The sequence below is a fragment of the Amblyomma americanum genome, chromosome 3, assembly GCF_052857255.1.
Source record: "Amblyomma americanum isolate KBUSLIRL-KWMA chromosome 3, ASM5285725v1, whole genome shotgun sequence".
Taxonomy (NCBI): Eukaryota; Metazoa; Arthropoda; class Arachnida; order Ixodida; family Ixodidae; genus Amblyomma; species Amblyomma americanum.
This window is the reverse complement of record NC_135499.1, coordinates 207,143,888-207,168,095: the sequence shown is the minus strand read 5'-3', so window position 1 is coordinate 207,168,095 and position 24,208 is coordinate 207,143,888. Positions and strand designations below refer to the sequence as shown.

Here is a 24,208-nt window from a genome sequence, read left to right as displayed (position 1 = left end):
TTGTCATTCTTCCCTTCACCTTATGCATTCCTTCTGAACATCCTTCCACGTGGCAGTTCCACTGCAGCTCTTATCTGACAGGGCGGATGTCTATTTTTACCACAGGGGCCTCGACGTTGCGTGTATTCGGGGTAGTGTATATTCCATTGGGGGTGTACCCGCGAATATAAAGGTAGACGAAGGAAAGAAAAGGCCGGCGCAGTCTCACTGTTGCGTAACGGCCGCCGCGCAAAGGCTTTTCTCCACAAAGCCTCGAATTCCCTTCGCCATTCTTGTCTTGCACGTCTCTGGGTATGCTTTTCAAAGGGAGCTCGACGTGGATACGCACAAGGGTATGAAACAAGGAAATGCTTTTTCGCTCATCCAACCTCTCGCTTTCACTCTCAAAGACGTCAGAGAGCCAAGGTTGTTTTGTTTCTTCTGGAAAATATACGAGTTGTTACTGGGAAAAGTGTAACACTCGCGAAGCAAAGAAAGAGAAACGTCAAAAAAGCGTGTTAGGCTCTAAAAACACCTTTCGCCGGCATGTACTATCAGCAACGAATAAAACGCGAACAGTAAAAATCAGGTGGCAACACAAAAATACCATGACATTAACTCCTGGATTGGAAATACAAGCGAGGTTGATAAACACTTCTGAAGAAGAGTCTTCGTGGTTTCGAAATTAAAATATTAGGAGCTAGTATTGGGGGAGTATTTTGCAGTCCGTGGTTTGATTTCCTTGTTCGAGGTTCATTTCTTGCTGATAGTACACGGTCGTGAGGAGTCAGAAGTATGAGCGTCCAATCCGGTTGGCGCTCGTTTGTTTTTTTAACTGGCGAACCTGATTACAGAGGGCGCCACATGGGCCGCCCAGACCCTAGGCGTGTGTCCTACAAGCACTGCAAGCGAGGAAGAATATAACACGGTGTTTCTATTGTCGGTCGCTGAGAGTAGAGAGCGCAGGTTATTTTAAAATAGCATAAACAATCGATCTCTGGTCGTGTGCCCGTCCATCCACTTCCTCTAGTCCAGCCTTGTGCTGCATCTGCTGCTCCGCGCGCGTTAGGCGACGGGCGCTCCGACGACGGCCCTGATGAGCGGGAAAGGCGGTGCTCCGCACTTTCCAGCGTGGTCGTCGTTCTCTGGGTCCCAGAAGACGACGCAGTCGGCGCGCGCCCGCTTGCACAGCAGCGCCACGAACGCGCGCGCCCGCGACGGCTCCAGGAAGGACACGGAGTTGCCGGAAGCGGTCACTCCGACGGTCGCCAGCCCGTGACTGCGCCAGAAGCGAGCCGCGGAAAACGGTTAGGGAACGGGAAGAAACCGGAAGGAGATTATCTTCCACTGATACCATGTTTCAAAATGCGCTCAGATAATGTCACGGATTTGGGGAAGTTTGTGGTGCGGCGCGTCCATTGAGCCGACTGACAACTATGGTGTCAAAGCTCGACAAACTTAGAGGCGGTTCTCAGTAAGTCGTTCGTGTTTTCAGTATTGAGGAGAGCTAATTCAGCACCGGTTCAGGGGTCAGAGGCCCCTACCCACTCGTTTTATTATCGACCCTTTTCATTACACACTGCAAACCGACTTAAAGGCCAGGGTTCCTCCTGTCATTGCAATCAAAGCTTCAAACGTGTGTTCGCAGTTAAATCGTCAGCAGCATGCTTTCCACAAAACAGTTTTATGCATAGTGCAGCTGACCGCCGGCAGACAATGAAGAAGTGACAGCTGTGGTTATCACTGTGTGCTCCGGAGAACGAAAAAGTCCGCCAGTTTAAAATTTTAATGCGAAAGCATTTCTTGCCTCATGAGTGGCGTGGACAGGATGAGTCATCACGGGCTGTGGAAAGGAAGTGTGAACAGAGCGTTCCCTCATGAACTGTCGATCCTCCACTAAGAGTGTAATTAATATTTGTAATGGTTAATAATGATCGAATCAAAAGTTTAAATGACCGAATTACTGAATAAAATAATTTAATAATTCAACGAGTAATAAAAATAATTTAATAAATGATTAATAAATTAATGATTTATTTAATTGATAACTAAGAATAGCAAACAAATATTGGAAATGATGAAATGGCAAAAAAAAAACTGTTTGGCAAGTGGTTGTCGGGACTAAAAACTCAGACCTGTTGTATGTAATCTGACACTGGTAATCCTTGAAATTAAACGGCAGTACACGAGCACCTAACTAGCGTTTGTAACGACCTAGCGCGCTTTTTGTTGTCTACATTGCAGGTTGACATGTCGCCGCGGGAGACAGGAAAACATGGATATACACAGCATGTGTTAAACAGTGCGGGTGAAAGCAGCATATGATACTGATTTTTTTCTTGCCTAAATTCTGTGCTTGCGTGCGCGCTGCCTTCGGGACAATTTCCTTTTCTCTCTCGTGATGAGGCGGGCGCATACTTTCATGGCGAAAAGTGGACAAGACAAAACGTCCTGTCTGATTCTCTTCGTGTTTCCCTGTCTGGTCGACAGCTACTTGTCGCCATGATACACTAACTCGCCCAAACAGCTACCCTTAACATACTTTCAAGCTTTTTTTTTAGCCTTTAGCCTGCGCCGTTGTCTGATATGCAGATTTGATCAAAGGTTTTCAGACCACCTGGGGATACTTTTGGCGCCCCCTAATGACCAAAATGTCTTGAAAGATTAGTATAATGGTTCATGCTCACCCCCCATACATTTAAAGCTTCAAAGCGATATTGCAGCCATTCCTGATAATAAAATCTTTCATGACGCTGTAGCTAATATTGTTTATTCTGAAGAAAGTTGATTGTGTGTTTTATCTGGTTTCACTGTATTGTATACAATGTTTTTATAGTATTTACGTTTTCTGGATGTTGTTATTTGTTTTATTCTGGAGGAAGTTTATTTTGTAATACCTATTTTCACTGTATTCTATTTCATTGTTCTTTATCATAATTAACCCACTCCCCTCTGTAATGCCTTTGGCCCTGAGGGTACAATAAATAAATAAATAAATAAATAAATAAATAAATAAATAAATAAATAAATAAATAAATGAATAAATAAATAAATAAAAGTGCGCGTCTGTAAGTCAGGAAGCCGTGCTGGCGGCTCGTGTGAGCTTTCAGCTTCAGACAACAGCAGGCGTTTAAGCACCGGGGTCCGCTTACAGGCTCCTGCTGGTGAAGTCCATGCGGCACACGCTGCCGTACGGCAGTCGGGAGAGGCCTTCGCCACCGGACCCGTCGGCGTCCACGGCGGCCAGGCTGAAGGCGTGGCAGACGCGGTCGCTGAGCTCCTCGCTAAGGAAGCCAACACTCGCGTGCTCAGCCAGCGTCTCGGGGCCGTGGTAGACGCGGTGCGGATCGGGCACAGCAGCGAACGACTGCGGCGCAACCAGCAGGCCGCGGTCTCCCAGCAAGCGCAGCAGCCTGCGCGCATAGCAGTTACATTAACATCAGTTGCAGTACAGTTTCAGCACTCCAGGATGCGAGTGTTCATACGCAGCCTACGGTTTGTAGTTCTTCGGGTAATATTTATGTCTTCACATTTTGAAGTCATGAACAAGCAACTAGCTTCTTTAGCTGCTCATCTAGCCTACAAGTTAAGGTACTGCGTTGCAGCCGATGGTACGAATGGGTCTACAAGAAGCACCAGCTAGCATGCACCAGGTTCAAAAGAATAAGGAACGAATCAACGCTGAAAACCATAACAAAGGGGAAAGTTATTTCTTTAAAATTATGTTCGGTAGACTTGCACTTTTATTTTGGTCAGATATATCCTGTTGAAGTTGTTTACAGTTGTGTTGCCCCGCTCCTTCCTCACTGTAAAATTATTTTTCAGTTTTTTTTTAGGAAAGAGATGAGAAAGTTCGCGAAATAAATAAAAAGGAGATAACGGTACAAAGCCACGTGTTTACAGCGCTCTGGATCAAGAATTGATGAAAAGGGACTTGGTTTATGTCAGCCATTGATGACCACGACAGGGCTTTGACGTGGTGTTTTTCCCGAGATAAGCGCCATCGACTGCACTCTCACAGCGCGTGCAGCCAGCAGGCAGCCGATGGCTCTTATCTCGGAGCCAACACCAACGCGAAGTTCTATTATCGGCATCACAAAATAGGTAAAGGAACACTTTCGTAATCCCTACTTTCAACGTACCTCTGCCTACTGGCTTCAGTACGCTGGATAACTGCACTTCTCGGGAACTAGTGTAGGTAGGACAGGAAGCCCCCCCCCCCCCCCCACCCCCCCACGCCCCCCAAAGCCAAGAAGGGATGTCGGGGGTGTATATAGACCACAAAGGACGCAAAGCAGGCTTTTCTACTATCCTATTAGGCTTGCAATCGCTTTATTTGGGGGTGCGTTGACAACTGGCACTTATTATATTAAGCCGGCTTTCCTCTTTATCCTCCCCCCCCCTCCACCCACATACACACACAAAAAGGCGTGAGATACGAGGGAGGAGACTGTAGTCGAATAGAAGTCAAGAAAAAATCGGCTTTTCCCCGTCAAAAGACACCCCCGCAGCCAATAGCGTCGGTCGATTCTAATTAATCTGCTAGAGGGAGTAGCACGACATGCAGCGAGTGGCGTAAAAGTGCAGAGGGGACTATCCCCGGCAATGCAGGGAAGGAACTGCGCGTCGTTTCAACTGCCATTTCCTGCATTTTCATCCTAGCAGGTTCATGATAATCAGTGTTGTAGGCGTTACCGAAAAAAAAGTAACTAGATACGTTACTCGTTACGTTAAAAAAAAAGAACGCGCTACCGCCCTACGTTACCTACAAAAAAAAAGGTAACGCGTTATAGTCACCGTTACCGAAAAAAAGTACCGCACGTTACTTTGCCGTTACTTCATGGCCATAAGTTTTCGGCACCTTAAGAACTTACGATAACAATTTTATAAAGCTCACATTTCACATATAACATCTAGTCCAAACTACAATTTTACGCGGTATCCTGATTTAAGGAGAATACTTTGCACAAATGTGCAGGAGCTTAGCAATGTTATAGTGGCCTAAAGTTGCCTGTAGAGTTACATGTGTTGGATTCTAACTGTGTTGCACATGATGAAGCCATCTTCTGAATGAGGCATTAAACACCAAATGACACTCCATCATCAATTCTAACTTCACAAAGAAAACATCGCTTAACTCTCAACAAATTTAGAGTATTTATGAAAAATGTGATGTTCCAAAATGCTCGGCATACTTCCGCTCTGTAGAGAGTTGTGTGTGTGAGTGGTTTGGGAAGGGGAGGTAGGTGAAGGCAAGTGTGTGAATGCGTGCTCGTGCAGGTGTTTCGTGCTTTATGGTTATTCCGTCTTTTTTTTTAGTTGGGTGCATTGTCCAGGGCAGCTGTTTTCTGGCGTGCATGCAAGCCCCAAGAAGGTTTGTGGGGAGCACCTTAACATTTCGTTTATTTACATCACTTTAAGTGCTCTGCGCTTTTTTTTTTTCAAAAAGGGGGCGGAGTGGGTCACAACTGGAACAAAAAGTAACTAGTAACGTGACACCTCACGTAACCGAGAAACGTTAACGTAAGTACGTTACCCGTTACAGTTCCGAATTCGTAACGAGTACGTTACTATGTTGCCGAAAAAAGTAACGCGTTACCGGTAACGCAGTTACTTGTAACGCGTTACCGACAACACTGATGATAATCGGCCGACGCCAATGGCTGGAAGGGGGTGATTACTCATTAGCATCCAGCTACATTAGCATACGGCTACAAAGCAAAGATATACAGATGAATCCGAACTTCGTAATTTAAGAATAATTCTCTCTAGTCCGGGGTTCGAACCCGGGACCACCGCCTCACCGGGGCAGCCGCTCCACCATATGAGCTAACCAGGGCGGTTGGCATGTGGTAGGGAGAAAGTGAATTGATCAACTCGAAGTGGGAACTATGTTAGTTCAATGTTTTTAGAGGAATTCCCAAAAGTGCAGTAGGTTTCTTATATGGGAGTAACTACTCGTTAGCATCCCCGTCCAGGTATACCTCGTGCGTGCGCCTGAAAATGACAAAAAGTGGGAAATTTTAAGAAACCGAAGACGTGATGATCCAGTCAGGCGTTTATCCGAAGAAGCGAAATGTCACTGAATGCGAGTCCAACACAAATCTGTTGTAGATACTTGGTTGCAGCGAGTCCATAATTTCGTTGCTTTTTATTACAGGTCAAGAAGCGTGGAGCATAAAAGATACGCCAGAGGCAAAAACCGAGGCCATGATTTCTTCAAGTCGCGTGGGATGCTATTATTAATCTAGTAGTGTGCAGACTGTCTCCTCCCTGTCCAGCTCCTCCTATTTTTTCATGCATTTGCGAGTCTGCCTGCAAGCTAGTCTTGATGGTGCCATTATTGATCGTGGTGGCATGCACGTGGGACGCCCTTTGAGACCGCAAGAGTGACGCGGAGCGCGGTCGAAGATGAAAGCTGCCAGCTAGCTGATAAACTCCGCCTGCGGGCGGCGAATGCGGCAACCTTGCGTTGCAACATACTGTGCCGACTGCACGCTTCAACCAATGTTATTAAGCAGTGCCGCCTAGGCGCCACGCCGGACTTTCTCCAGTGTGACGCCATCTACCTGTATGAAGCCACTGCTGTGAAAAAGATAGCCACTTATTCGGAGGTGCGTGGAATGCACAACAACTATAGCCAGTGCAGCGCAACGCACACGTGCAGTCACTAGTGCCGCGATCAAAGATGTCCCTGCAACAATGGGTTATCACGTGATCCGCGATGTTATCAAGTGAGATCGGTTTCTGGCGTGACGTCAAGGTTTGCTTCGTGCAACGCGGAGTGGCGAACAGAGCTTGCTTTGGTTTCTCAGCTTGGTTTCTGCATTACGCAGAACGACTACGCGAATTGAAGGGCGGCTAGAGGGACGTTTTTATCCTCCCGTTTTGTTGGATTTGAGGTTTCACTCTCAGAATCGATGGCGCTCTTCTCTCCATGTGTTTGCAATGCACCGCGTCACCAGAAACATGTACTTCCATGACCCCACTACATCAAGTAGAGCACAGGAAGCGAAAGTTTGCCGTTATTTATGTTTTGTTTTAGTGGAAGCCGAACTTTTACAGATCTTGGCTACAGATGGTCGCATACGTTCTTGTTAGATATGTAATCCCCATGAATAAAGCATTGATAAGTATACAAAAGCGCCAAAAATCAACGATTAAAAAAAAAAGTTGTGCTTTTTACCTGTAAAGCGTGCACCTTTTCAAGCTTACTAGTATTGCGGTGGAGCTACTGAGATTCATAAGTGGGAGAACGCGTTTAAAAGTGACATTGAATTTGAGGTCGCAAGTTATCTTGCGAGCAAGTTTTAACATCGAACGCTGCCATTTTGACCGCTGTGTTCTCCGTCCAAAAGCTTCATAGTTACTTCACCAGTGGGAGCTAGCTTCATGCTGTCGTGCAGCTTCACTTTCCAGAGGTTTCTTTTTCTTTTTCTGAGATCTCGTAGCTCGCAAATCTACCGCACCGCTTAGGTTCACCCTATAAGCTGAAATAGCCTTTGAATGCAGTGCCCTTACTTGGGCGGCGCCCATAAGTATTTAATAGCACTGATAACTAACGCTAACCTGTGAAGCAGAACGTAGAGTGCAGTGCAGTACATTACAGGTATTGAGCCAGAATAAAAATAGAGGAAAGAGGAAACTTGACGGCTGCTCTACCGCAGTATGATTGCAGCATTGATCGACTTCTCCTAGACATATATCAACGACGGCTTCGTCAGTTTTATGTTGTTTTGTTTTTTTGGCGAGCAGGAAAAAAAATGCTCCGCTTAGAGCACGTTGTGGTCGCATTGCAGCGAAAGTTTCAGAATTTCATTATTTTCTTTCTTGAAAAGCCAGAAGAAAACCGAGACGGGCGAGTGCAGTCTATGCAGTAGGGTCGATATTGCATTCAGAATATTTTACAGCAGGCAACTATGTGCTTTTTTCTGTTTAAAAGCGTGCAATCCCCTCTCCCCTTTTTCTTTTCTTTTATGTTCCTGGGTTTTCGAACAGCACACTGAGAACTGCCCATTGCATGCACAGTTATTGATGCGCATCACGAAGAAACCTGAATTTGAAAATTCTAAACCGCTTTCTCGGTGCAGTCCCGGCAGAGGTCGTACGCGAAGAGTAAGAAATGCTGTTGTCGCAACCCAAGTTATTAGAGATAAAGGGTGGAGTGTGATGTGAGCGACCTGGGCAGGTCGAACGCGGCCGCAACGTCTCCGGTACCGTCGACGACCAGGCCAAGGCGCAGTGAGAGCGGCTTGAGGAGCTCCTTGAGGGCCGTCGCGAGGTTCGTGAGGGCGTTACGATGGCGCTCGAGTGGCCGCCTCCAGTACAGGTAGGCACGCGAGAAGAGTGCCCGAGCGCCTTCGTTACGATTGGCGAGTGCCAATCGGGACACCAGCTGACGCACGCTGTCTGGGTCGCGCAGAAGCGCTGTCAGGCGCGCATCCTCCGCCGAGGAACCTGCGGACGGGAGAGCCGACGCCCGATCAATTCCGTGCATGCTTTGTCCAGAAATAGAACCGAGAGCACCATTCGCGAAACTCCTCTTACCCAAGGGAGCCGAACGATTGGCTAGCCTTTTATCAGCACTGTCTACTACAGTAATAGACAGTGAGGAGACAGGTATACGCGATATTCCACGAGAAGGGTCGATGAAGAGCTGCACTTACGCAAAAGAGGTTTTGTGGATGTCGGTCCCGATGAGAGAAAGATTATTCTGATTTATTTAACCCACATGTTTATGGTTTATGAGGGTTTAACGTCCCAAAACGACGCAGGTTATAAGGGACGCCATAGTGAAGGACTCCGGAAGTTTCGACCACCTGGCGTTCGTTAACATGCACTGACATCGAACAGTACACGGGCCTCTATCATTTCACCTCCATCTAAAGTCGACTGCCGCGGCCGTGATCAAACCCGCGTCTTCCTGGTCGGCTGCTGAGCCACCACGGCGGCACTATTTAACACATGAATTATCCATCAAAATTGGATGGGCCCATAGCCAAAGGTATAGTTTGGACTCATAGTCACGCAAGCTTGGCAGCACAGTAATAGGCTAGAAATCCAAACGGTGCAAATGCATGCCGGTGATAACACTAAGAAAGATAAAAAACAAACAAAAATAAATACTGCTTGTGACTACTTCATGTTTGTGAGGTGCACAACAAATCTTCGGGGGATTTGTGAACGCGGTGCGTCGGCAGTGGTGCGTCGGACAGCGGAGCGCTGCGCGTGTGCGCGTGCGAATGGTGTGTGCGAGGCGACGGCGGCGAAGAGCGTGGCGAACACGAGGAGCGGAGAGCTGACGTGTCAGAAAACCGAGGTGTGAAGGAAGACAGCGCAGCAGAAATCGGGTCATTCAAGCGTGGAGGTGGCAGCCGTCGGACGTTGGGTCCGTGCTGCCGTGGACCTTCCTTGAATCACCGACGCAAGCCTCCTGCGTTCCTTTCAAGCGTGGAGGTGGCAGGTGGCAGCCGTCGGACGTTGGGTCCGTGCTGCCGAGTACCTTCCTTGTATTACGGACGCAAGCCTCCTGCGTTCCTTTCAAGCGTGGAGGTGGCAGCCGTCAGACGTTGGGTCCGTGCTGTCGTAGACGTCCCTTGGATCACCGATGCAAGCCTCCTGCGTTCCTTTCAAGCGTGGAGGTGGCAGCCGTCAGACGTAGGGTCCGCGCTGCCGTGGACCTTCCTTGGATCGCCGACGCAAGCCTCCTGCGTTCCTTTCAAGCGTGGAGGTGGCAGCCGTCAGACGTTGGGTCCGTGCTGCCGTGGACCTTCCTTGGATCGCCGACGCAAGCCTCCTGCGTTCCTTTCAAGCGTGGAGGTGGCAGTCGTCGGAGGTTGAGTCCGTGCTGCCGTGGACCTCCCTAGGATCACCGACGCAAGCCTCCTGCGTTCCTTTCCAGCGTGGAGGTGGCAGCCGATGGACCGAGGGTCCGTGCTGCCGAAAGGCATTCTTGGATAGCCTTCTTTAAGCCTCCGGCGTTTCGTGACGCCGTCGACGGGTCTCGGCTACGCGTTTTCTTTCTGCTGCTACCAAGTTCTTCGGGCTGTTGACGGAAGACCACCGGCATCTTCCAGCAGTCCTCTCCGCTCCTACTACCACCTGGCTCCCTTCCGCCGCTTCCTTCGACGCAGCACCAGCGACGCGTCGCACTACACCACCTGCATCCGCCCTGTCTTCAGGGCATCCCGCCTCACCTTGGACGCTTTATTCTGTTCCTTTTCCTTTTTCCTTTATTCTGTAGTGTATATAATTGGTTTTTGGTGGAAAGGAAATGGCGCAGTATCTGTCTCATATATCGTTGGACACCTGAACCGCGCCGTAAGGGAAGGGATAAAGGAGGGAGTGAAAGAAGAAAGAGAGAAATAGGTGCCGTAGTGGAGGGCTCCGGAATAATTTCGACCACCTGGGGATCTTTAACGTGCACTGACATCGCACAGCACACGGGCGCCTTAGCGTTTTTCCTCCATAAAAACGCAGCCGCCGCGGTCGGGATCGAACCCGGGAACTCCGGATCAGTAGTCGAGCGCCCTAACCACTGAGCCACCGCGGCGGGTATTCTGTAGTGTTGTACGCGTGTTGGGTGTGTTTTTTTCTTGCTTTCGCTTCGTATCGGCTCTTTTCCTTTAAATTATAAATACGGCTTCGTTTTGTTTTCTCTGTTCTCTTTGTTGTTTCGTTCGAACCTGCACGCGATAGCGTTCCCCTTCGGAAGGTGGGGGACGCGTTACCAATTCGCGACAATGTTACTAAGGAATGACACGCTCTACCGCATTCTACACTTAGTAATGCCATCAAGTGTCGCGAATCCAGGGGCGGATTTATGGGAAACCCTAAGGGCGGGAGGGGATGGGGCATTTGGAAGGTGTGATCTTATCTGCATTAGCACCGTGACTTTCTTTACCTTTCCTTGTTAAAATAAGGAGGAAGGGGAGGGGGCAATGCGGCTTTTTCATAAGAAATTTCAGGTGACCAGCCAGATGATGCAGTTGAGACAGACTTCGTGCGTAACCAAACAAATCAGTCAGTCTCGGGGCCATTGAGAAAAGGCTAGTCGCCATTAGTAACGCCAGACTGTCCGATCTCTTACCCCTTTATTCGATTATGACTATAGCTAGAATTTATTATAGGGTAAGGACAAACGTTTCTGAGAACGTTGGAAATGACTGATTTCATAGTTAAAATCAAGAAAAAGAAATGGGCAGGTGCAGGGCATGCATGTAATGCGACGGCAATACAGCCGATGGTACCTTAGGGTTACGGACTGGATCCAAGAGAGGGTAAAAATGCATGGGGGTGGCAAAGAGTCAGGCATGTGGCTGAGATTAGGAAGTTAGCGGGGAAAAGGTGGAAGCAGTCGAGCTTGGTCGAGCGCAAGCTTTCTGTCGAGCCGCTTCTCGAAGTAGAAACACGCTGAATTTAAACCAGCGCTACGCTTTAAGTGTCCTCATGCATGAGTCCATCGTATGAAACCAGAGACGAACCTCTCGCAAAAACCAGAAGGGCGTGGGAGTTGTGGAAACGCCTTGCGGGAACGTCTTGTGGAAACTCCCAGAAGGCGTGGGAGATTCTTATTCCAAGACTAAAACTGTAGCCTTCCGCACATCCCTGTTGACTTAAAGCTCATTCCAGGTCGTTACCCTCTCGCGTCTACGCATAGTGGATTGATCAATTCGCTACATTTAACAAATACTTTGCAAATGCCCTCGGGATTACCTCGCGCTTTTTTATAACGTCTGAAGTTGTTTTGTTTTTGTTTTTTTGTTTTTGTCGTTATGCACGACCACACTCGCGCAGCGGCAACGAGAAGAAGTTGCGTGGATGGTGCTTACAGATCAGAGCAGGCTTGTCTGGAGAGATTGAGTACTGCTTTGCAAAGCAAATGAAGCAAGATTTTTAAAGCTTGTATTGCGTTTTCCAAATAGTGCTTGCGCTCAAGAAAAATCACATACACATTTAAAAGACAACGACGCGAGTATTGAGATTAAATCAGGGGACTGCGTTATGATTTAGCTTTAATTGTTCCGTTGCACACCGTTGGCGCTCTAGGCAAGCCTGCATGCTCACGTCTATAGGTAGTACAGAGAAAATAATTACCAACTGCAGGCATTACAGAATTCACTACCGCGAATTCACTACCGCGAAGGAGCCCCGCCGCGCTGGCTCAGTGGTTAGGGCGCTCGACTACTGATCCAGAGCTCCCGGGTTCGAACCCGACCGCGGCGGCTGCGTTTTTATGGAGGAAGAACGCTAAGGCGCCCGTGTGCTGTGCGATGTCAGTGCACGTTAAAGATCCCCAGGTGGTCGAAATTATTCCGGAGCCCTCCACTACGGCACCTCCCTCTTCCTTTCTTTCACTCCTTCCTTTATCCCTTCCCTTACGGCGTGGTTCAGGTGTCCAAAGATATATGAGACAGAGACTGCGCCATTTCCTTTCCCCAAAAACCAATTATTATTATTATTATTACCGCGAAGGATAAATTATTTAAATAAAAAAGAAGTACAATTGGAAACTCAGTTATGAACAGCTTATAAAGGATTTTATGCTGACCTAAGCATATTGCCGCAAAGTTTTGTAATGCTTATTTGTTCATGCTCAATGCCGCCGGCACATGGCTTTATCACTTGGTTTGTGACGTAAGATGTGACCTGGTTTTTATCTCGAATGATCGCAGCCATGCGGAACCGATTCTACGTTGTTCGCGAATGTTGTGGCTACAATGCACGCCTTCTCTAGAAGTTTGTTGTCTGCTTTAAACCGAGCGCGACCGAGAGCGGCAGACATTCTGTTCGACGACCGCCGAGTACGCTTGTTGCTACACCGCCGTAAAGTCTGTTTTTTTTTTTTTGCGGGCGCGAGTCAGCCCATTAAAGTAGTTAGAGAACCTTTCGCCTTTCTACCTCTCGCTGGACTGCCATTACCATATTATGACAATGTGCATCATTGGTACTTGCTTTCCCCAGGAATATATGTCGGGACTAATCTTCTAATGCCTCTTTTTCGCTGATTTGTTTCTGCTGTCAAGAAACACGCCTTGCCGTTATTGCGCTATGTTATTTGCTAAATATTCATGTTAGTTTTTATAGTGTATGTATGAGAACGTATTTCGTTCGTTATTTTTTACTACGACTTTGAAGCTAGCATTTTTGTTTACGGGGCCTGCGCTCTTGCGAAGATATCTTTACGGCAGCCTTTTCTGCTGCACTCCTACATCCTGTACGTGTATTCGGTGTAGGTAAATCACCGTACTGTACACTGTCGACGAAGGCGACGCTTACCGCCTACGATGACGGAGACGGCGTATGGTGAGCCCGCCTTGGCGATGCCGAGCTGCGCCACCGACCGAAGGGCGGCGCTGTCCGCGCTAGAGGGCTGCACGCTCAGACAGCAGTAAATAACGTGGTGGCAGTAAGCGTGTGGGAAGATGCGCACGCCCAGACCGGGACGCCAGGCGCCCTCACGGTACACGCACACGAACCTGCGCACAGTGAAGCATGCGATTCTTGTACACTCTGGCATCACTCGTGGTCCCCACACGACTGCAGCAGGCCATGCTGACATCAGTAAACGAGAACCTCAGGCGCTTTTTCTCCACGGAAGCCGTTTACGAGAAAGAGATGAAATGTAAGAGTTGCAGCGCGAAGACGACGAAGACAGAAAGTGGGTTCAAGAACACCGAACGCTAACCTGCATGAAATCACCTTCCGAATGTCACCCCGATAGGTCAGTGACATTCTGGGTGACAGCAGGGTCACAGAGGGGTTGCTGTCACAGTCATCCCCAAAACCGCAATCCATTCTTCATTTATGTTGTAGGCAGTAGCTATATGCAGTGGCTAGGTCGTTTAGCTTATATAATATAATTGGTTTTTAGGGAAAGGAAATGGCGCAGTATCTGTCTCATATATCGTTGGACACCTGAACCGCGCCGTAAGGGAAGGGATAAAGGAGGGAGTGAAAGAAGAAAGGAAGAATAGGTGCCGTAGTGGAGGGGTCCGGAATAATTTCGACCACCTGGGGATCTTTAACGTGCACTGACATCGCACAGCACACGGGCGCCTTAGCATTTTTCCTCCATAAAAACGCAGCCGCCGCGATCGGGTTCGAACCCGGGAACTCTTGATCAGTAGTCGAGCGCCCTAACCACTGAGCCACCGCGGCTGCGCTGCTGCGCGCTCGCGTGAGGCTCGCTGCGGCTGGCACGTGTCTCGTGCTCGTGCCGGTATTCGCCTGGGGAATAAACCTGTCCTGTTGGCATCTCAACAATTTATTTCACGTGTCATCCAGTTCCGTGCCTTTTTCGAAACAACAGAATCACTGAACAGTGGCACACAGTCATACTTGCGGCAATGGGCGGACAAGCACTTATCACTCGTCTTTCTCGTACCACGATCATGTTCTCGCGAAGCCTAAACTGCGGCCTGTTGTTTGCACATATTGCTTTCCACATGAAATGGGTGTCTGATAAACTCATTTTCGACATAGTCTACAAATTTGGTGACATGTGTGCACTGTGTCATTTATCGAATCGTGGTGCGAATAAGATGACAGATAGGTGTCGGTCCACCCGTTGCCGCAAGTGTGATTACCGTTGTTTAGTGATCGAGCTGTTTTTAAAAGGCGTGGGAAAAGGATCGGATGCCATCTAAGATCATTAAGACAGAATAATTTTAGAACTGTAACAGCTCGAAAACGAGGAAAAAGACAAAGGAAGCCCTACAGAAAGGGTTGCGGCTCGGGGGGAGTGTGACAGCAACCCCTCTGTGTCCCTCCTCTCGAAGGAACTGACGTATCTGAGGGACATTGCTTGCCAGCGGTCTTTGGCGTTGCGTGTGATGGTAGGAATGTGGTATCAGAACCGGAACATGCATGTAAGATAACCCTGTTGGAAGTTAGCGCTGTGTTAGTGTGTGTCTTCTTTCTGCCCTCGTCGTCTTCGCGCTAACGGTCATATTCAATATAACGCCAAAGCACCCACACTTGAGAAAAACACCTCAGCAGGGTGATGTTAAACAACACTCTGGACGTGTCCGGCACCCCGCTGCTGCACGATACGTGAGCTCATCGCGCGCCTCGAAGAGCACGGGTGCAGTATTCGTGCGCAGTGTGGCCAGCCACTGCGGCATCGCCAGCAACGAGTATGCCGACGACCTCGCCACCGGCTTACATCAGCTTCCTCTGGCGACGTTCCGCTCGCCCTGGAGGACGTTCTTGCTGCGATCTACGACTACCTTCATCAACAACATTCGGACCTGCACACCTACAAAGAGAACAAATGTCCGTCGTCGGTGCGCGTCCCATGTCGCGCCTCCAGCACGCGATGATTCTACGAGTGCGCGTCGGCAGCGTGTGGCCGGGGAAAGACGGGCACGCCACAGACTTTCACTAAGCGACGCGTGCAGTGGTTGCGGTGTAATTGAGACATTGAAGCACATGCTTTTGCACTGCAGGGCGTTGGGAATCATCCCAGAAAATTTCAAGGAGCTCCTGTGACCGCGAGGCAGTGCACACACCCGCGACAGAATAATGGTGAGCATCTGTGCATACATCGAGCAGGAAAGCTTTGCTCTTCTCCAGGTAGTGCGCGCGTGACGTGAACGCTTCGTCTGTGCTGCTTCGGACAGCCCACGCCGCCCTCTCGTGCAGTATTTTTATAAATAGTGTATAAAGTTCTCCCCTCTACTTTATCGTTATCACTCCCCTTTGTACTTCCAGTGAAGTTAACGACGGTTATTTTCTTAAAGTAAAATTGAATGACGCAAAGGAACAAACGCGGGAAGACACAGACAGAAAGAGGCGCTCTTTCTGTCTGTGTGTCTTCCTGTGTTTGTTCCTTTGCGCCATTCAACTTTATGATGAACCAACTAGCCCAACAGCAAGTACTTCTGCAGTTATTTTCTTTTCTTCAGGGGGGCTCAGACCTCTCCAATCGCAGTGATTCGTCGCTGATGAAGCGGGGGGCGATGATGCGGAAGGTGAAGAAATATATTTGCAAATTCTACAAAAGCTCAAACAGGAAGTTCCAGAAGCAAAGTCTCAAAGACAATTACACAAGCTGTAACTTCGCGAAATCTTCTCACACAGAGAAACAACGCTACAGGACCTTACTTTTCGAATAACTGTTTTAGTAAGCCTAGGCGCTGTATAATTACGTGCTTAGCACGGAGCCTCTACCTAGACTGCTGTTTGATGCGTCTGCATCATTTTTTTAAAGGTTCCGTTTACAAAGAAGTTGCGGCGGTCATTCCCGGAGACCCGTCCCAGGTTTCAATAAAGCAATGAAATTTTTATACGGCCACTGAAGGTCAGGCACAACCTCGAACCCAGTGTTTTGCTAAAAAAAAAAGAAATCACCAAAACATTCGAAGCTCCTTTCTTCACGTGGGTTTCTCTCTTTCTAATTTACTACTCGTTGCCCCTGCCTCTAACATGCAACCACTGACGCGCTGGATATTGACGGCGCACATTTGGTGATCGTTATGCTGATGGTGGCTGTTCCCATTGCAATGGATCGACACCGCCTCACGGCGCGGCGTAGCCAAAAAATAAAAGTGATAAAAAAAGAAAAATAACCCAGTACAGAGTCGTACTTCACAAAACAACACCCGACCACATCGCTGCATTGCACGGTGTTGCCACTAAAACTCCAGCCGCCGTTTCGTAGTGGCACCGGCAGCGGCGAAATAGGGGCCGCAGGAACAATGCCCGGATATGCCACAACTACATGTTACACCGTCTCGTCTGCAGAGTCACAGAGCGCACAGGTCCTTGAGAACCATCACTGAGGCGTGCTCTCCACGTTCGCGTGCACAGAACGCAACACCTCGCCTCTCCAAGAGAACCACTGCCCCTTAAATTTTCAAACAGGAGTTCCCGGGTTCGAACCCGACCGCGGCGGCTGCGTTTTTATGAAGGCAAAACGCTAAGGCGCCCGTGTGCTGTACGATGTCAGTGCACGTTAAAGATCCCCAGGTGGTCGAAATTATTCCGGAGCCCTCCACTACTGCACCTCTTTGTTCCTTCCTTCTTTCACTCCCTCCTTTATCCCTTCCCTTACGGCGTGGTTCAGGTGTCCAACGATATATGAGACAGATACTGCGCCATTTCCTTTCCCCCAAAAGCAATTATTATTATTATTATTATTATTATTATTATTATTATTATTATTATTATTATTATTATTATTATTATTATTATTATTATTATTATTATTATTATTCCCATTCTCGTACTGCCATCAGCACGGACAGTTGCCCTCTGCTCCGCAGAGGCACGACTATTGGCATCGACTGTGGAGCTTTGTTTATCCAGTTGGAGCAGAACTTTTCCCAGCATCTGGAGCCAGTGCGTGTCGTTGGTAGGCATCCTGCCAACTTTCTGGGTCTGCTTTTTCCCACCGCTGCTGTTCTCTTTCTATCCCCATTGTATGGAGCCGCCGTGGTGGCTGAGTGGTTATGGCGCTCGGCTGCTGGCCCGAAAGACGCGGGTTCGATCCCGGCCGCGGCGGTTGAATTTCGATGGAGGCGAAATCCCAGAGGCCCGTGTACTGTGCGATGTCGGTGCACGTTAAAGAATCCCAGGAGGTCGAAATTTCCGGAGCCCTCCACTACGGCGTCCCTCATAGCCTGAGTCGCTTTGGGACGTTAAACACCCGTAAACCATAAACCATTGTATGGCTTACGGATCGGCGCAGTTTACCTATGCTCCAACAGCTTCAAGCCCGGCCCTCTTCCCATTCCAACTGGGTTGGCGGAGCCACTTCTGAGGAAAGAGCATAACGCAGGGTTCCCATCGGGAAAAGGCTAAAAAGGCTTAGAAAACCTGAAGAAAGCATATTCAAAGGCAGTGCCTCTCAGTGTTCCTATACCTTGCACTGGCCGGTACGGTGGGTGCGTCTGAGGATTCCCTGTCCCGTTCGGTGGCCCGCCTGCGCTGTACCTTCCCCACGGCGTTGGGCGCCTCCGTGTTGTTCTGGGCCGCTGCCGCCGCCAGTGCCGCGGCGTGGTGTCTGTCGGCCACGGCGATGAGCAGCGCCACGGCGAGCACGCAGAAGGTGCCCACCGCCAGGAAGTTGCAGGCGAGCGCGAAGCGAGGCGACCGCAGTAGCTGGGACAGCGAGACACCACTGGCGCAGGGAGACGCCGCGGTCGGCTCCCCGCCGCACGACGTCGAGGCAGCGCAGCGCACGAAGCTGCTGCCCCCGCCGGTCGCCTCACAGTCGCCGGACGTGAACTCGCTCTCCATGGGACAACCTCGGGATGTCTCTGCTGGTCGCTGTGGCTGTGGCGCATAGCCTACCGGCCACTGCTCGAGCTCGCTCGTGCACTTCAGCTTCTTCTTCATCGTGATTTCGTGGCGCGTGACTGCTGAAACAGCCTGAACAGCCTGAACTCTATAGGTAAAAATATAAGACATGCAGCCTGGGAGAATTTAAAGGAGATCCTGGGAAGCGATCACTTTATCCTGCAGAGTACAGTTGAACGCAGCAAGAGCAGCAGGAAGAGGGGATCAGCGAGAATTACAAATTGCTAACAAACTCCAAATGTACGGTATCCGTAGTAAACCACTCAGTTTGCTTGAAAGCTACCTCCAAAACAGAAGTCAGTCGGTGTCGGTAGATAATGAACTTTCTTCCCTTTCGCCTGTCAGTTGTGGTGTCCCACAAGGGAGCGTACTGGGACCCCTTTTGTTTAATGCATACATAAATGATATTGTTAGTATAGATCCTTCCATTAAATTAAAGATAAATCCTACAAAGTCCAAGGCTACAATATGTCGCGCAAGAAACAAATCGACAACACCCAAGTGCATGCTCAACTTTGAAAACCAACATATAGAAATTGTTGAAGAGCACAAGATCCTTGGAGTATATTTTTCATGTCATTTAAACTGGGATGCCCATGTCGAACTCCTCTGCAAAAAACTCTCTTCTGTCTGCGGGGCCCTTTCGCGATGCCGTGAAACTTTACCTTTGAAATGTAAATTACAAATTTATTATGCATTAATTTTTTCACCTTAACTACTGTAGCTTAGTATGGGCCACAATGACTAAAGATAACATAAATAAGCTTCTAGTATTGCAAAAGAAAGTTGTTCGAATAATCGCCAATATTGATAACACGACTACCACCAAATACGCCTTCAAAGCACATAACATTGTCCGTGTTGATCTTTTATATAATTTTAAGTTATTGCAACAAAAAATGTATTTTTCCATGGCACCAATTGTCAATTTTTACTCTACCCTAGCGTCTTTGGACACGTGCCGTGCCAACGTACATACAACAAGTACTAACTCATGGAGCATACCACGTTTCTGCAGCGATTATAAATTGCAAATTTCTTAAAATCTGCCCCATGTTTTAAACACATATCAACATGCAACGGGATATACAAAAGCTGAGCTGCGGAAATATTTTGCTCAAATGTCATTCTATGTCTCCACTTGTTGATTGTTGAACGTTTGCTTGAGTGTTAATGTATTTTTCCTGGAACATATGTGTGACCATTTCAGTGTTCTCATTTTTTTAACATTATTCGAGTCAGTGTATATATGTGTGGAGTGTTTTCTTTATTTAATCTACTACTGTATGTGTGACTCGTTTTGAAAATTTCTTGTACCGCTCGTACTGCTTGTAAGGGTTGTCTGGACCCAGTCAAGCTGCCCAGACAGCTTTTAGCCAGGAAACTCTCCAGTTGAACCTGGAACACAAACTTATTGACTAAAAAAATGGGATAAAGTCAGGGAGTGCAAGAGTTAAAAGGAGGAGCACAGCATTGAAGATTATGAGGCATGGGCGAAAACGCTTTTGGAGGAAGTGGAAGCTCGCACCAAAAAGATTAAGACATCGGAGGACTTTCCGGCCATAATAATAATAATAATTGGTTTTTGGGGAAAGGAAATGGCGCAGTATCTGTCTCGTACATCGTTGGACACCTGTACCGCGCCTTAAGGGAAGGGATAAAGGAGGAAGTGAAAGAAGAAAGGAAGAAAGAGGTGCCGTAGTGGAGGGCTCCGGAATAATTTCGACCACCTGGGGATCTTTAACGTGCACTGACATCGCACAGCACACGGGCGCCTTAGCGTTCTGCCTCCGGCTATTGACCGACATTTATTGCATCTATGGGAAGCGAGGAGAGGTCTCACAAAGAAAATGAGGAGGCAGAAGCTAAACAGGAAACTAAAGAAAAGACTAGCAGAGGTTACAGAGCACGCGGAGCATTATGCCTCGAATTTGCCCAAGGCTAACTGGCACAACCTCTGCGACTCTTTCAATGGCACGTTTAACTTCAATATAGCCTGGTCCATATTTATATGTCTGGTGGACCCAGGAAAGAGCAAAATAGAGCACTCAGCAAATCTGTTGTAGGCCATACACAACTTCAAAGGGAGCGAAAGGGAGCTACATAAAAGGAGATAAAAGGAGATACATAAAATCAGAGGGTGTCGGTCTGGACATGGAAGAATACACGGGCACACAGATTGAGGAAATGGACAAGGAGATCTCAACCTGGGAGGTGCGTGCTGCAATCGTGGACATGAGGAGGGATATCTGCCATGGCGGAGATCGGGTTGCCACCAAAATACTAGCTAACTTGGACGACAAGTAATTGGAGGCTATCACGGAATTCTTGAACAAATGCTGGTAAAAAGGAAAAATTCCTGAGGAATGGAAGACGGAAGAAGCTTTGCTTATTCCGAAACCCCGTAAAGAGATCGGTATCGATAATATGAGGCCAATATCGCTAACGTCGTGCGCCGACAAGTTGATGGAAAAAGTTATATTTAAAGAATTTGCAAATATTTAGATAAAAGTGGCCTCTTCTCAAACACGATATTCGGGTTCAGACCAAACCTTCCGACTCAAGATGAAATTTTACAGCTAACAGAAGAAATCATTGACGAACCTAGAAGCTATCCGACCAGGGCAATTCTAGCATTAGACCACAAAGGTGCATTTGACAATGTGAAATATGATATCATACTCAAAGACTTAAATTACAGGACTGAAACTGTACAGTAAGGACGTATACAAAGAATCAAAGAATTTCTCTCGAACCAAAGAGTTTTAAGCTCAATGTCAGGGAAGTAAAGTCGGAAGGCTGGGAAGCAGGGGCGCACCGCAGAGGGGAGTGCTGTCCCCTTTGCTCTTCAACATTGCCCTCTTAGGACTGCCGAGTAGGTTGGACGGCATACAGGGTGTCAAGCATGCGCTTTATGCTGACAACATTACGATTTGGACCTCCGGAGGGTCAGTTGGGAGCATGCAGGAAAGACTACGTGCGGCCGATACCGTGCAAGAAAACGCCAATAGCTGTGGACTCCAGTGCGCACCCAACAAATCGGAGTTACTAATATTTAGGAAGAAAAGAGACTCTGACCCTGTTAAAATATTTTTGGGGGGAACGCAAATTAAAGAGGTGCCACTTGCGAAAATCTTATACTTCTGTTAATAGGCGCCAAATACAATAATGCTGAAGTGATTAGGCGATTGCAGCAACAACTAAGCAAGTGGAGAGAATTATTAGTAGGGTATCAAACTGCAAGCATGGACTTAAATAAAAAGAAACCATAAAGTTAAGACATGCTTTTATTGTGAGTAGGATAGCTTACACGGCACCTTATCTGGAATGGAAGAAGAGTGAGAAGACCAAGCTGGACGTCATAATACGCAAAGCATATATAAATGAGCACTTGGTATCGCGACGAACGCAGTAACAGAAAGATTACTACACATGGGCATTCACAATACTGTAGATTAAATTACTGAAGGCCATTCGATATCGCAGAGGATACGGCTGTCAGGAAGCAAGACAGGAAAGAACGTACCTAAGGACCCCTATAGGATAGACTAAAGATCCCATGCATTTGGTCTACGGAGGACAGAGAGAACCTGCAAGATCAGCTTAGAAGCAAGATCGAGGTGTAGTCTATTCCGAGAAACATTCACCCAGAATATCATAAGAAAAGAAGGAAGGCTAGGGCGAACGCCATCAGGAGAACATGGGGCGCGATGGAACAGGCAATTTACGTGGACGCGGCAGGACCGGTCAACGGAATATCAGCGATAGCATGCACGGATGCGCAAGAGAAATTAGTTAATGGGGCGTCAATTCGATACCAGAGAATCGCCCAGGCTGAGGAAGCGGCGATAGCTTTGGCGATGGTATCCAGGAAGGTACCGCGTGTAATTACTGACTCCAAGACTGCATGTCATAACTATACAATAGGAAGGATTCGTAAACACGCAAACAGAATACTCAGAACTAATTAAGAGGATACAGACATTAAATCCACAATCATACGGACTCCAGGACACTCTGGGGATGTTGGAAACGAAGGCGCTCACACCGCGGCCCACCCGCTATTACCCCGGGTTCCCCAGCATTCACAGGAACATAATTATTCTGAACCACTATTAAGCTACAGGAATTTACTCCAAAGAGAGCAAGAGGTCATTTTAAGAAAATTGCAATCGAATACTTATATAAATCCTGTTAAATTAACCTATATGTTTCCAAATTCGTACAATCCGCACTGCATGCGCCCTCTGCGGTGAAGTGGCTAACTTATACGATATGGTACGGCAAAAACCCAGCTATACCAAGAACCAATAACCCAGCAACTGAGGACTGGGAGGCGGCGCTGTCCAGCTCTGTGCGCTCTGTGTGTGTACGTGTTTCTTGTCTCTGTTCCTATTCTTTTGCGCAGTTTAATCATGAACGAGAACCCGTCCACCTCATATTCGTACGCCCAGCTTTCGCTGGTGAACCAAGCAAGAGCAGCCGCAAAAGCCAGTGAGATCCTGGAATGAGAAAGTCTCTTTAAATGAGCAGGCACCAGACACTGTGCTCAGCTCACTTCGAGCGCCTTCGGATCTCAAATGAACTGCGTGCGTAGCTGCATGGATAACTACACCACCACAAAGCGCACAAAACATCAATGAAAATGAAACTGAACACTCAAGAATTCAAATCCATAGCACTTTCAGCAAGCCACCAATGTCAAACCGAAGCTTATATCTGCCCGGCATACCTCGGGTGTCCTTTGTGGAGGAAGTGCAGGGCCGCCAGCTTTCCCTCTAGTTGACAGTAAGGAACACTGTGCTCGCCCGAGCAACAACCTTCCGGGCGCTGTCGATGGAAGCGGAGGAGGAAGCAGACACAGAGGGCGTCTGCGCGGCTCTACACACTTGCACCCACATCACTGAATATTACCGTACACAAAGAAGAGCAATGCCACCACAGCACTCAACAATGACCAAGGCCGAAGCTGTGGCGTGTCGACAATTTCAGACTCCCGGGTGTCCTAACATCTGTCACAAACGCTTGTTCTTCCCCACCCTCTACCAATACAAATGTCCGAGCTGCCAACAACACCAACTTATACTCTGCCGCTCCGTTTGGGTCTACACAACACCACCCGGCGGCGTCTCACCCATAAACCTCCCAACTCTCTTGGGAAGATGCCCTGTCTAGCACGGAGCTGACCGACCGGCTGATCGAGCGGGCTGAGAGGACAACGGTGGCCAACGGGGCCATGGACTTGGAGCCCGTCTTCCTGAGACCGCCTGACCAGCACGAATCCGCCTTTTCACAAAGCCGCTCAGAGCATACGTGCCCACACGTACGTGCCTTTAGGGGAAACCCCTAAAGTGTAGTAGATTTGTAATTAGGGATTAATTACTCATTGACATCCACCCGAGCGAAGCCATACGGCCACAAATGAAAGCGATACAGCTTCCTCAGAAACTGCACAGTTAAAGAAAAATTCGTCCTGGTCCGGGGTACGAACCGGGGCCACCGCTTTAGCGGAGCAGTCGCTCTACCAATTGAGCTAACAGGGACGGCAAGAGCAGATCGCGCCTGCGCCTTCCACGTGCGTTTGTTTTCAATCAGTAGCAGACGAATTTAGGGCACCACATCTTGTGGAAAAGGCGGATTCTGACCGAATCAGGCAAGTACCCGAGTCTAACTTAATATAAAACAAAACTTACCTCCGAATGCCACCTTTGTGCAAAATTTGAACCCGGACAAGCGAACTGTTAGGCCCGTTATTTTTCTTTTTTTCGATTTTCTCAGCGCGATGCAACATTAAATTGGTATAAATATCGCGCCACGTTTGTGCGCCCCCTGGGTCACAGTTACGGAATGTAGTGCAGTGCACCGGGGCATGGTGCTCCCTGGCACACCGTGGAATGAGCAGTTATGCTTTTTTACATCCTTCGCA

At 48.2% G+C, this 24,208-nt stretch overlaps 1 protein-coding gene across 1 annotated transcript; it reads right to left on the bottom strand.

The window, feature by feature from the left end:
• Window positions 1-1,044: 1,044 nt before the first annotated feature.
• Window positions 1,045-18,321, bottom strand: LOC144124356 (uncharacterized). The gene is made up of 5 exons (XM_077656986.1): window positions 17,846-18,321; window positions 13,258-13,457; window positions 8,160-8,436; window positions 3,132-3,392; window positions 1,045-1,258 (listed from the first exon to the last, which is right to left on the bottom strand). Exons 1-5 carry the CDS (start codon window positions 18,319-18,321, stop codon window positions 1,045-1,047), a joined length of 1,428 nt encoding a protein of 475 aa, XP_077513112.1.
• Window positions 18,322-24,208: the final 5,887 nt, after the last annotated feature.

What these genes read in the sequence shown, in the direction of transcription:
- LOC144124356 (XM_077656986.1), bottom strand. Translation starts at nt 18,321, where the DNA reads ATGAAGAAGAAGCTGAAGTGCACGAGCGAGCTCGAGCAGTGGCCGGTA. An exon ending in ACCGTACCGGCCAGTGCAAG is followed by an intron (nt 13,458 to 17,845) that starts GTATAGGAACAC and finishes CACTGTGCGCAG; the next exon opens with GTTCGTGTGCGTGTACCGTG. An exon ending in GCCGCGTTCGACCTGCCCAG is followed by an intron (nt 3,393 to 8,159) that starts GTCGCTCACATC and finishes CTATGCGCGCAG; the next exon opens with GCTGCTGCGCTTGCTGGGAG.